Below are 14,451 nucleotides of genomic sequence, written 5' to 3'. Positions count from 1 at the left end.
CGGGCAAATGGTAAGAATTAACGTTAAAGGGGTCCTGAACCACATATGATTCGGATCCAGCTCCTATGCAGTTCGCTCCCTTCTATGTATGTATCTTGGCTTTAGCATCAACTGTCACAGTGATAGAGCAAAGGTTTGACTTAATTAATTCATGGCATTTGTATGCTGCTTTTCCTACACTCAGAGAAGCTTGCAAAATAAGTGTACTTACACATTTAAAAGTAGTAATAGAGAACAATCCTAAGCAACTCCTTGACAGGAGCAGCTTATCTTATGGAGCCCAGCAGCAGCAGGAGCCTCCCGACAGCAGGGCCACTTCCACTTACTGGGAGTGGGGAGGCGGTGGCAAGGTTGGGGCTGGTAGAGCTAATTCACATTCCCAAAGGGGTGCGCACAGAACCGCAACCTCACCACCATTTCACCCCTCGTAAGCAACAGTGATGCTTCTTCCTAGAGGCTGTTGCTGTGGCTCCACCCCACTCAGTGAGTCATGTCTGCTCCTTCACAACTTTGTATTTTGCATCATAGTATCACTTCATAAGGGATGCGGGTGGCGCTGTGGGTTGAACCACAGAGCCTAGGACTTGCCAATCAGAAGGTCGGCGGTTCGAATCCCCGCAACAGGGTGAGCTCCTGTCGTCTGGTCCGTGCTCCTGCCAACCTAGCAGTTTGAAAGCACGTCGAAGTGCAAGTAGATAAATAGGTACCACTCCGGCGGGAAGGTAAACAGCGTTTCCGTGCACTGCTCTGGTTCACCAGAAGTGGCTTAGTCATGCTGGCCACATGACCCGGAAGCAGCAGTACGCCGGCTCCCTCGGCCAATAAAGCGAGATGAGCGCCGCAACCCCAGAGTCGGTCACAACTGGACCTAATGGTCAGGGGTCCCTTTACCTTTACCTATCACTTTATAGCTTTCTGTTGAAAAGCACTTCATATTTTCAGTGATGTCTGACACTATTTCTGAATTTATTTGTTTTGGGCTTTTTGTTTGGTATGTTCTGCATCCATTTTGTTCCCTTGGCAGCGGCTGATTATAAACACCATTTTTTCTCCTTTCCCTTTCCGCCTTTTAATTTGGCCATGGCAGTCCATGTGATTTTGTTGACAACGGCACACTAGTATGCCTTGCAATTTTGTGGCGCAGATGCAAACAAAATCGTGTGGGTCACCCTTGATAAATGGCATCGAAAGCAAAAGGGAGTGAAAAAGAATAATGGGACACAAAAGCCATTGCAGTCAAGGAAACAAATAGGCATCAAAACAACATGAATGTATGGCTGCATGAATATTCCTGTGGCCTAGCAGGCTACACCTGTTTTGAAAAAGCCATTGCAATGCAGACTGTTTATAATAAAAACAGCAAAACTCTTCATGTAAAAAATACTATTGTTTTGACTTTTCTCTGCTCCTCTTCCCCAGAATATGTCTGTGCTTCAAAATCATTGTTGTTTTTCTAAAAGTTGAAATAGATCATGTGGAGTGTGTGTGCTTCTTAGATGAGATAGTGGTGGGGGAAGTAAAAAACAAAAATATTGTCCAATCAACTAAGCTCACTTATTTTTTTAAAGCATTCCCACCCAGCTGTTCATCTGAAAAGGCTCCCAGAGTGCCTCACAAAGACCAGCGATAAGACAGTCTCTGCCCTCAGGCTTAAAAAGAGACACAAAAGAAAAAGAGATTAGGATGAAGGAAGGGGAGGGGGAGTTGGGCATTAGTTCTCAGTTAAGTTTTTCTAATGACCAGCTGAGAGAGAAATGGTTCAAGGAGAGGAGGAGCCAATAGTTGCTCTTCTTCTGCTTAAGTCTTGCTCTTTCCTGCAACCTGATGGAATAGCTGCTGTCAGGCGATAGTTGAGGAAGCTGAAACATCTGGTGGAGCTGGCCTCTCAGCAGTGCCAGTGGTGTAGGACTGCAGCCTGCTTGGGGTGTAAACATTTCTACAACTAGAACTTTGCACTGTTCAGACATAACATCTCCTCTTGGTAGATGTCCAGTTTGCAGCAGTCACAGATTTAGCTATTAGCTAATTATTAACTAGTTAGTGGTATTGTAGAAATCCTGCTGAAAAGTAACTATTTTCAAACATCTGGTTGCTGATTTTCAGTATGTCCTGTTTGTAATTGTTTCTTGAGACAAAGAAAATGAAATGCACATTTTTATGAGTTACTTGAAATGCTTTTCCAACACCCCTATGTGTTGGAAAGAGATTTACTTCTCATTCTCTAACAAGATTTTTTTTAAAAAAAACCATCTGTACTGGGGATTTAAATACATGCAGTAAACCTAATAACCCTTGGTGTAAAAAAAAGGGGGGGGGAAGAGCAGTGTGTGCTTTTGAATGTTGTGAATCGAAATGCTGACACAACCTTGCCCAGTAGTGCTACTGTACAACAGGGCGGTGAGAGTGCAATGACTCCAATCATGTTCACATGACCCTTGTCCCTGGAATCACGCTGCCTGCACATGTCTATCGCATATCAGCTGTAACTGGCACAGAGCCCTGTTTTGTTCTACTTGGGCAGCACACACTCCTTTTGTGCAGAAAAATCTGAGACGATGGTGTCTTGCATTCCTGTAGAAACTCACTTGACGGTGTGGCTAGCAATTTCTCTCCCAAAGGCACTGTTTGTTAGCAGTCATGCAGAAAACAGATAAAGGGTTGCAAGGCCAGTGGAATAATGTTTTTTTTAATCTACAGTGCTGCCTATGTACATGGCGTTTTACAAAAAGAGAGAAAACGGGTCTTTAAGCATCTGCAGTCTAAAAATAGGCACAAGGGAAATAAAGGAAGTGGAGAATGATGGAGGCAGTAGTAAATAAAAGTAGAATGTACCATTATTTCTCATAAATGTACTTGGGTTTAGTTACAATCGGCTCTCGGGACTGGGGGTTGTCCCAGAGGCTTCATAACATGGCAAATGCGGGTTTTGAAGAAGTACTTGAAGAGAGTAAACAACATGGAGGTGTTCAGGAAGACAGTTTTGGGTAGAAGTTATTTCAGGTAGGAGAAGACCTTCAGATAGTTGAGGGTGGAGCTGTATGAGTAATAGCTACAGTTAGGGTTGTGTCAAGATACAAGAACTGAATATGGAAAGGCAAAGGCCATGGAGGGTTGCGAAGGTACGGATAAGAATCTTGTGCATGATCTAGGAGCAAACAGGAAGCCAGTTTAGGGAATTAAAGAGGGCTGTTGCATGGTCAGAGCGATGAAAAGGTGAATAATGATAAAGTGAAGGGTATAACGTAGGACAATGCAAGAACAGAAAGGAGACAATCTATACTATTGTTCCTTCTAATTCCCCTAACCCGGCAGAGAGGGAGGCTTGGAGATATGTAGCAATAGGCAGCAATTAATTTGATTGCATAAAATGTATTTCCACTAAAACATCTTCAGTGAGGTGGAAGCTGTTTATCTTTCCTCCCACACAATCGTAGTTGATACAGTACTGTAACCATTTCTTAAGTCTTAGCCACCTGGGCTTTTTATTAACTTCTTTAGTCCACCCAAGTCATGAGATTTTGCCTGATATTTAAAAGGTCCTTCAGTTGTATTAATTGTAGGAAACATAAACTATAATCAGATTCACAGAATAATTTTAAAAACCAGCAGTGTTTGATTTTAATATTCTTGGTTCCTATGTAAAAAATGCATGTCATTGTGAACATTTTTTTGAACAAAATAACCGGTAACCTGGAGATTGCAGAAACTAAATTCTGACTAGTTAAAAGGTGGTTAGATCACCATGACAGTGAAGGGGGAATTAAGTAATTTATACCTCTTAATAAGTTTTTAAGGGGAAGTGAATTATGGTAACCTTTAAAAAAATTACAATACCATGAATTTTAAATCTTGTTTATTTTATTTCTTCTTTTTTTTAAAAAAGAAAATACATAGCTATTATCTCTTATGAGCAACGACAAAGTTACAAGGATGACTTCAACGCAGAATATGATGAATATAGAACCTTGCATGCAAGGATGGAGAGTGTTACTAGAAGGTTTATGAAACTAGATGCACAGCGTAAGCTGGTTTCTCCAGGATCAAAAGAATATCAGGTAAAACTTGCTTTCCACTTTCCTCTGATGTTAATGTAGCTTTAACCTTCATCCAAGTATGCCTCATGATTTGGATTAGTATTGTTGGACGCACGTTACATCTGTTCCCCATGGTATGGCCATAATGTTAAGTTCTATAAGAACTTTTGACTGTACCTTGCATGTGCCAAATCCCTCCATGGAGGCCTTATAGAGAATAACTTTTGGGAAATGTTCCACAATTGTGATCATTCCTGTCCTGCAGACTTGGCAGAGGCTGGTTCTATTTTGTAAACCCCGTCACATCTTTTTATTTTGGGAAGTGATGGATCTTTACTTTCCTTGGCAAGGCTTAAACTAGTATTGGATTATTTTAGGAGAATTATTTACATATCAATCATGAACTGATCCGCAGTGTTTACTCCCATTCTCTGGTTCAAACCAATATAGTGATTAGGGATGTAGGTTCATCAGTCTTGTGCCCTCAGATTACTTTAAGATAAATGAGAAGTAGTGCTTGCTGCTGGGTCTTAAAACCAATGATTAGTGATGACAAAGAGTTGTGCAAGAGCAGGATGATGCTCATGTTGTGGTAGGATCAACAATATATTTGTATAAACTTGGTTCTTTTGTCCTAGCCTCTAACCCCTGGAGTATTGCTTAGCACAAACACAACAGGAGGAGAGACGACTTCCTAAAGTGTCTAGTCGGAAAGCTCTCTGATGCTGAAAGGCAATGTCCACATTCAGCATTCACATTCAGCATATCTTGGTTTAATAAACTGAGATGAACATTTGCTCACACTGCAAATGGAAGAGCAAAGGGGCTGTATGCATGCAGTGTAAACCAACCAACCAGAAAGCCGCTAATTAGCCATAGCTTCCTGTTTCTTTTTTTGTCAGTTTTATTGGTTTTCCAAATTTTAGCTTGATTATGAAAATTATACTAATTATTTCCAAATTAATACAATTTTGTTTAAGTGGCTTCCCACATGCCATTCTTGATGCGTCTTTATCATCTACTAATACTGTGTTTCATACTCCTATTTACCTCTGGTTATATTCCATTTTATAAAATTATCACTTAGTCAACAGCTGTACTCCTAATGATTTCCATTCATTGTATTATATTATTTAACTTTTCATATAACATCAAGTGAGGAGCAATATTTCTTTTCTTTTCAGTCCAGATGTGATCTGATAAATCCAGTTGTTGACATTCATTGGTCTTGTGTATCTGCCATTAATGTATTAAACTGCATTCTTTGTTGGCTGGTCACAATACAGTGGTACCTCAGTTTAAGAACAGTCCTGTTTACGAACGATTCAGTTTATGAACTCCGCAAAACCAGAAGTACTGTCCTGATTTGCAAATTTTACCTTGGTCTAAGAACGAAATCCGAACAGTGGAAGGGCACCGGTGGTGGGAGGCCTCACTAGGGAAAGCACGCCTCGGTTTAAGAACGGACTTCCAGAACGGATTAAGTTCGTAAACCGAGGTACCACTGTATTGTTGTTCCATTGTGATTGGGGTGGACAGCTGAAATCTCAAGTATAACTCCAATCTTCCTCTGCTCAGTTCCTGTCCCTTCCATCCCATAGTAGGAAGTTCCAAAGGAACTATAGTCTTCTCCTTTCAGTTGGTCAGCTAGATCAACAGGAAATTGCCATTTTCTTCCTCAGTCTGAAGGCAGGGTATTTTTCTCCAAGTATAGCTGACAAGTGGTGACCACCATCCCGCTCCCATCAGAAGCATCTCCAGAGACCCTGCACCGCTTCACACATACGTTGCAAAATTCCTCTCACCTCCACAGTGACTTTTTACTTTTTGGCCCATGTTCTTCCTCTTAAACATAAGTTGTATCTCAACATTGCTTTAAGTTCATAGTCCCCTGGGGGGGGGGGTTGTTTAAGCTCTAGCCTCCAGTGACATCCATCAAAACAACAAAGCTCTCCCACAAATCATAGTTTCCTGTTTCATCCAAACTGGGATACTGTAGCTTCAGTATTCCATGGATACCAGCTCCAGAACAAGCCAAGACATTAAGCAACAGTTTGAAGTTGGTTTATAGTCTTATTCATATTTTGGCCTAGTAAGCTGAGATATGATTGTCTGAACTGGCTCAGTGACTCTTTGTTACTGACTGTTCTTCTCTATTAGTGAGCGATTCTTTTTCTCTGCAGAGAAGGCAGAAATGAGGGGCTCTACCAAATGGGTTTTCAAACTGTAATACCAAATTCACACCATCCCAATTCTTGAGGGGAGAGTGGGAGTTTTTGGTAAAATGAATGTGTGATCCAGGAATGTGTTAAGATGGATGTTCTTACTGTACAGGTGTGGTACAGTGTCTTCAGTTAATCTTAAGGTAATTGTTAATTGCTAGCTGTACTTAGTAACCATAAATTTATCCTTAAACTTGTAGATCCTTCATGATGAAGTTTTACAAGAATATCGGAAGATCAAACAGGTTTGTATAACCTATACTTAATTATTGTGTATGGTGTATGTATAAAACAGTATGCCATGGCAGTTGAATAGGATTAATTAGAGCTCAGAGTTAATATCAAAAAGACCTAATTCCTGTACTCATATTGGCTTCACTGTATAGAATTCTAGCACTTCTAATTTTACAGTGAAATGGATTAAAACACATATTTAGGTGACGTGTATTTAAATACTGAAACCATATTGGATCATTGCCTCTCGGATTCTCATTGCATTGGGCTTGCTTTTCAGTCTGGACAAATGCTTCTATTTGTCTGTTTTTAATACGTTTGTGGCAAGTGTTTTGTTTTGGCTTCTATGATCAATGTGAATTGTGAATCTTCATATGAGTGATACACATTTTTGTCCTGCCTTCTATAGCATTCCACTCTCCAACTGAATCCTCTAGCCATAGTGACAGCCAAGGCTTGGTATTGATCCCAGATATTCAGAATTATAAATAGTGCTCTTAAAACAATGAGAATTTTAGAAATGTGACTTAGAAATGAGGCTCTAATTGACCATATGCCTCTTCTTATGTGCTCTCCCTCATTTGCTGCTTAAAACTGAAGGAGTAATTGCAAATATGGTACTGAGCATCTGTATGCCTTATGTGGCTGCATCACTTTCTGAGCCTGGGCACATAACTTAGGAAGCAGAGCAGAGCTGGAAAGGGAAATGACAGTCACTCAGACCTTGGAAGAACCATCTGTTGAGGATTGGGGAGGAGCCTTCTGCCAGAGAGGCATGAACTGAGAAGGACATCAGCTGGTCCCATTGGCGGAGGTGGAGAGAGGCAGATGAGGGTGGTAGAAACCCCACAACAAGTGTTTTTCACATGAGCAATCGAGATACATTAATGTCTGAATCCCACTAAAGTGCAAGAGGCTTCATCCTATCTCATGTAACTGTGTTCATTGGGCTCCCCCTGCACAGTAGGATTTAGAAGTACCTAGTATTCCCTGCATTGTACCTCCTGCTTCCAGAATTTTACAAAGTTCCTAAAAATTCTGGGTCAATTCATGTATGTTAAACCCATGTTAAAACTGTGAGAGTGACTGCAAGGACCCAGCAGTGTGGAGGAAGTAGTACATGATCTGGTTCAGCCATGGGTCCAAAAGCAATAGCTGTGCTCAATTCTCTTTTGTGCGGTAACCATTTTTTTCAGTTACCACAGTGATCAAATTAGTTCTGGGAACCCATGGCTGTATTTGTGGACATGTCACACACTTTATATGCACTATGTCTCCAGAAGCACATCCTGGGTCCACATAAAGCACTTCACAAACATCTCAGCTAGTCCTGTTTTGAAACAAAATGGCACCTGTCCTTTCTACTGCAGTACGATATGCAGCCAACCTCCACTGTAACCGCAAGGCCACGTTAGTATTGGAACATTGCTTGTTCCTATGTAGCATTAGTTAGATATGCCTTTTGAATACTGTGTATGTCAAGAGTTGTCTCAGGTTACACCATGGATTCTCTGAGAAGGAAGTACCCTCATTTTTTAAAACATGTGGTCGCTGCCAGATCTGTCACCAGCCTTAAGCAAAACACACAAGTTGCTTGATAGGCAGAGAACAGAATACAGTGAATTACACTGTATAATTGTGTAAGTTTTGTTAACTATCTGATTAATTATGGAAAATGCCAGGGCATGGGTTGCATAGCATACAAAGGGCAAAAAAAAGGCTAACAAAAAACAACAACACCTGAAATCAAAAGTTTCCTCTATGGAATTTGATTGTCTGAATCTTCTCAGTCTGTTTTCTATTCCAATTTTGTGACTGATCCTAGACAGGGGAAGCATGTCCCTGATTATTGTGCAGGACCTCTCGGCATCAGTGCCAACGACCATGGTGTCCTCGTGAACTGTGTATCTGAGATGGGTTTAAGAGCCCAACTTTGGGATGGTTCCAATTCTTTCTGAATTGGTAGGTTTCAGGAGATGCTTGTGGCGGGGAGGGGGTCAAATTAGGTTTTGTTTTATCTGTGGTTTTACATGCTTGCATATTTCATTACTTTTTAGCATTGTTTTGTGGTTTATATACCCTCAGTGTCAGATAGGACGATGAGATATAAATATGCTAAATATATACTCTGTATATAGTTAGAATTTTACGTTTGTTTCTGTTGCAGTCTAGTCCTAACTACCATGAAGAAAAGTACAGATGTGAATATCTCCACAACAAGCTGGCTCACATTAAGAGACTTATAGGTGAATATGACCAACGGCACGCAGAGTCATGGCACTAGGGCTCTGGACCAGAAGATGTGAATAAACTAAAGATTATTTATTTAAAATTCCATATGACTTGCTCTAAGGTTTAAAAACAAAGTGAAATCTCTAATGCGGGAGTTTCAGCATTAGCAGGCCGAGTTGCTGTTTTTCTTGATGGTGAGGATGTTGCTTCCCTACATAGTTGAAGCTGCTTTTTCCCCCGGTCCCTTTTTATCCTTAACATTTACTCGTTTATCCATGGAAATCATTTTACCATTGGGTACTGGGGATCCAGTCTCTGTAGTTCTGAGGTTGTGCACATTTTTAAAATATATATATATATAAATTGTAGCAGAAGCAGATGCTTTTGGATGAATTACAAGCCTGTTTTCTTCCTGACTTTTTCTTGTTAATGCAAAAACGATTTGCCTTAAATGGTAGAAAGTTTAAAAATTTGCACAATAAAATAAACATTGTTTCTGGAGGGTTCAGAGGTGTGTATGTGTGAATGCCCACATGCACACACCTATCAACAAGAGTAACTTATTTCTGTGATTTCAACCCCCACTGCAATGATTGCCTTACATTGTTTGCTTATGTATCTGAATTGTACTTAATCCATTTCTCCATAAACACTGCTTCCCGGTACATTAAAATGGGAAGCACTACTGTGTCTGAAATAAGTGTGTGTGTATGTCTGCGTGTGTGCATGAGAGAGAGAGAGAGAGAGAGAGAGAGAGGAGGGGGTTGTGTTCATACACAGTTGGGGGGTAAATCTGCTATATAGGCCAAATGTTCAGGTTGACAACTGACAAGTGTTAATGCAGGGTTTTTTCCCAATAAAACTGCTGCATCTGTTCTGGAAGACAAATATTTCCATTTCAACGATTTGTCAGCTTTCTTATCCAGGAAAAATTGATACTTTACAAAAAAAATATTCTATAGTTTTGGGGCAAAATTATAAAATTAACATGTAGGTGACCTATTTATATACTGCTATAAAAGTATTTTTGAAGAGAATATGCAATGAAGCTATTGCCTACATGAAATGTATATTTAAAGATTTTTCTTCCTGTGTGTCAGGAATATAACAAAGATGTATTTAACTATAAAATACTGTGATCATCAAACAGCACAAACTTTCATTTCATGCAGTTAATTGGTTTAATTTAAGTTAAACCGTCACTTTATCATGTGGGAACATAAGTTATTTGGTCACAAAATTGACTTATACTTGTCTTTTCTTTTGTCTTAATATATTTCTTTCAAAAGTGCTGCCAATTGAAAAGGGAAGCATTATGTTTACAAGTCTGATTTTATTTTATTTTTTGGAATGTTTGCCAAAATTTTGGTAGTATCTTTAATAAACTTGTCTCCAGCATCAACTCAGTTGTTGTGTGTTGCTGTACAGCAGAACATGGTACATTTCATACAAATACTGTAAGCGTTATACACATATAACTCTGAAATTCTGGACTCAGATTTTAAAGACAAAAAATTATAATATCTGGAACATTTTTCACAAGAAACCATGTACCTCTTCACAGCCCATTATTTTAGCCACAAAGCATACATTTTCACAGCTTTTTAGTGTATTTTAACATATTATGACTTACTACAGTCAAACCTCTTCCTCAGGAGTACTTTTTTGGTGTATTGGCTTTCAAGGCTTAGTGGACTGATGCAGAAATTTCTGAATTGCATTTGGCAACATTCTTTTTTATGTTCATGTTATTTGCATAGAGGACCCAACAGTAATATCAAACTTGGTTTTTGACCAGTTGTCATATGTAGTTTTGTTACTTACGAGACTTGAGTGGGAAATCTCAATCTGCTGCAAGTGCATGGACATCAGCCTGAGCGGCAGAGAAGCTTTGGTTTGTAACCTAACTCAGCCATGGCCTTGGGCAAATCACTTCCTCCATCTCATTTCCTCCCTGTAAAACCAGAATGATGGTTACTTAGCTCAAAGTGGTGATACAGCTAATTGGCAGAGAGATTGTAAAGCACTAATGCTGCATTTGTAATACATCATAATGCAAAATAAATCCACCCGTGAAGTTGCATGCACTTCATGATTTTACAGGTTTGTTTACAAGTAGCTGAAGAGTGATTATTTCTCTAAGGTTCCATCATTACATGCCTTGAAAGCTGACAACTACTTTAAATGAACTGTAATTTGAGAATTGCTGTAGCAGTATAGCGAAGTGATTTATGAACAAAAAGTTCTAAGTTCAAATTTCAGTGCACCCATGAACCCACAGCATGGCCTTAGACAAGATACACCATCTGGCCCAGTGCATTATATTGAATATACATTTAAGTGTTAATTGAATGTACTTTTCACATTTCATTGCCGTTGAACCCCCACCTTACATTTTCCCTCTTTCCATCCTCCTTTTGTATACGTTGACAGGATTTCTCATAGCCTGTTGGACATAATGCATAATGACCTGAGAATGGACAAAATTCAGTCAATATATGTGTATTTACCAAGGCCAGTTGGAGACTACATAGATTGTCTGAGAAATGTGCACAATTCCTTCTTTGTGGGCGGATTATGTGCACATTCTCCATGAGGCCTGGGAAATGTCCAGTTGTTCCACACACTAACCTCTCAATCCACATTCTCCTTAACATAATATTTCTGCAAACAAAATTCATTTCCCACAGCTGGACAAAGCGAACTTTAGACTTCAAATGCATATGATTTTGTTGTCATTTAAGTGCTGTTTTTGCTTCAGAAGGTTAACATGGCAACTGCTCTGGAAACGGAGTATTATAAATTGTTAAGGGTCACATATATTGACAGTGCCAAATTAATAATAGTGTTACAAAGCTGTGGCCAGGAACCAAAATGGCAGTGCACTGAGTCAATGAGATAACATCAGTAGTGTAATTCTGTTGCTAAAATTTTAAATACATACTCCTCTGAAACAGCACAGAATGTCTTTATGACCTCCCAGTAGATCAGGGGGGCAGGTAAGAATCACATTCAACAGGGTCACATCCACACTATACACATTGAAAGCACATGGTTTCCCCCAAAGAATCCTGTGCTCTCTTGATTTGTTAAGGGTGTTGGGAATTTTAGTTCTGTGTAGGGTAAACTATCGTTCCCAGGATTCTTTTGGGGAAGCCGTGTGCTTTCAAGGTATGGTATGCATATGACCTAAGACAGGAGGAACAGGAACTGTATTATCTAGTAGGTGAGGGCTGTTTCTTTTACTAAATGAGTTACAGTAAAAAACAAAAAAGGCATGTCCAAAGTAGTATTTAGCATACAAGTATGTCTGTCCACAATTAAAACTTTCTTCCTGACAATCTATGGTGAACTCGTCAGTTCCTTTAACTAGATCAGGCATAGGCAAACTTGGCCCTCCAGATGTTTTGGGACTACAACTCCCATCATCCCTAGCTAACAGGACCAGCGGTCAGGGATGATGGGAGTTGTAGTCCCAAAACATCTGGAGGGCCAAGTTTGCCTATGCCTGAACTAGATGGTTTATGCAGTTTCTCTCACTAACACTACTAATCAAACATTAGAAATATGAATTATAGGGCAGTAACCAGATATTTTCAAGTGTCTTGCCTATGAAACTGCTTTACTCTTAACTAAAATGCCCTTTAAAAAAAAAACCAACCAGGTGGCTTTTTATTTCGTAATGGAAACATTACAAACATTTTTCACTCGGATCTGTTAACGTTGAAAACGGGGACTTCAGAGACTATGGGTTCTGTGGAAGCATTTAATATAATAAACCAAGGTAAGAACAAAAGGCAGGATTTGTATCATGGATCTATGTCCGGTTGAATTAAATCAAGAGGCAGATCAAAACAAAAAACCTTTGGACATGACCTCCGAAGATCTCTGCACAGAACAGAACATGCTGCAAATAGACACAGTATGTACTGGCCGGCTTAAGACTGCTTCCTGCAGCATTTAAGGTCTCCCATCGGTCCTGCCGGGAAGATGATTATCCAGAATGTGGCACCTTTTAACTTAATATGTGCTGAGCTAGCATCTTGGCCAAATGTCAACGTGGCAAGGCCTTGTACATCTGGAGATCCTGCCTTTAGAACGAGGCCTGAACAAATTTTAACGAGTCCTCATGGCTAATAGTCTATACAAACAAGCATTGTTCTCATCCTTTCCCCACCCTCTTGGCTAAGCAGACCAGCCTGCCAGATCAGGCCATGGCCCATCTAGTCCAGCATCCTGTTTCCAAGCAGATGTTTGTGGGAAACATACATTAAAGGCACAGGGCATCCCCAGCAAAGAATCCTGGGAATCCTAATTTACCCCTCCCAGAGCCACAATTCCCAGCAGTCTTAGCAAACTACACTTCCCAGTATTCAGTGGGGTGGGGTGGGGAGCAATGTGCTTTCAAAGGACCTTAACATGTAAATGTGAACGACTACTGGAACATCATTTATACTGTATTTTATGCTGTTTTTTGTTGCATCAATTAAGTGTTTTAAATTTGTTGTTAGCCGCCCTGAGCCTAGTTTTCTGAACCGGGAAGAGGGAGTATAAATAAAAAATTATTAATTAATAATAATAATATATTTATACCCCACCCATCTGGCTGAGTTTTCCCAGCCACTCTGGGTGGCTTCCAATCGAGTGTTAAAAACAATACAGCATTAAATATTAAAAACTTCCCTAAACAGGGCTGCCTATTATTTAAGAAGGGCTGCAATTGCCTAGGTAAAAAAACAACACATGAATACAACCTGCACATTTCCTTTATGTTGAAATGTGTTGCTTTCAAAATGAAACAAAAAACATTTCCTCCGGCAGCAACTGGAAGAGTATAATGAAATGGCTTGCTTGTGTCAGGGCCAGATAAAACAACTCTGGCCCACCATGAGCATGCATGTTTCCAAACTCTAGCTTTCCCCCTAATAACCTTGAGCAAATGCAAGTCTTAATGTTTGTTTTTCTGCAATTTATCCAGGCTGTGGTGGTTTCACAAGAGTGCTTGTAGTGTTCTCGTCTACAGTCAACTTGGCATCATTTGTTTCTTAGGCTTTTAATAATCATGGCACAAGCACTGAGAGGTGAATATTGGAACACTTCCATCTGTTTTAGCAGAGATTCCTGCATTGCAGGGGGTTGGACTAGATGACCCTTGGGGTCCCGTCCAACTTTACAATTCTATGATTCTACTTCATCCCTGAACAGGACCAGTGATAGGAGTACAGGGGTTTCACATGTACTTAGCCAGCAGAGACCTCAGACTCCTAAATTTTGTTTGTTTGTTTGTTTTAGTCAATCAGACATTTCTGAAAAAAGTTAGCACACCAAATGTGGAGGCACCATTGCTAAGGACACTTAATCATTGTTGCGAAACAATCAAAGCAAAAAAGGCTGACCACTCCCACCAGGGTCTTGGGATGCCCCCCATACCAGCAAGAGTGGTGGCTGCTACTAGCCTGAAGCTAGACAGAGGTGGATCCTGGGAAATGGTTAAGCACTTTCCTCTACATTCAAATGATTTAATTCACTCCCCAAGAGCACTGCCTTTACAGAATAAAAGGCAACTTGGCTGACTTGGGTATGTGTTACTCAGAAGTAACTCACTTGAAATAAATAAAGCTTCCTTCCTACTTAGAAAAAAAAGATGCTATTGCAACACCCCTGGTGTTGATTGGTTTGTCATCACTGGGCTGTTATTTATGAATATGCAGCAACCATAAACAAAATAG

The 14,451-nt window shown here is 40.0% G+C and overlaps 1 protein-coding gene across 1 annotated transcript in view; it reads left to right on the top strand.

Annotated features, from left to right (window-relative positions):
* ELL2 (elongation factor for RNA polymerase II 2) overlaps positions 1-10,124 on the top strand; it is a 39,016-nt gene extending 28,892 nt beyond the window's left edge. Inside the window, exons 10-12 of the mRNA XM_080972701.1 lie at positions 3,884-4,055; positions 6,457-6,501; positions 8,658-10,124. Coding sequence (XP_080828827.1) covers positions 3,884-4,055; positions 6,457-6,501; positions 8,658-8,774 — 334 coding nt within the window. The 3' untranslated portion in view covers positions 8,775-10,124. The remainder of the gene's footprint in view (positions 1-3,883; positions 4,056-6,456; positions 6,502-8,657) is intronic.
* Positions 10,125-14,451: the final 4,327 nt, after the last annotated feature.

Source organism: Podarcis pityusensis, assembly GCF_964106645.2.
Source record: "Podarcis pityusensis genome assembly, chromosome: 11".
NCBI classification, from domain to species: Eukaryota; Metazoa; Chordata; class Lepidosauria; order Squamata; family Lacertidae; genus Podarcis; species Podarcis pityusensis.
Note: the sequence above shows the minus strand (reverse complement) of the source record. Positions and strands in the feature narration are given on the sequence as shown.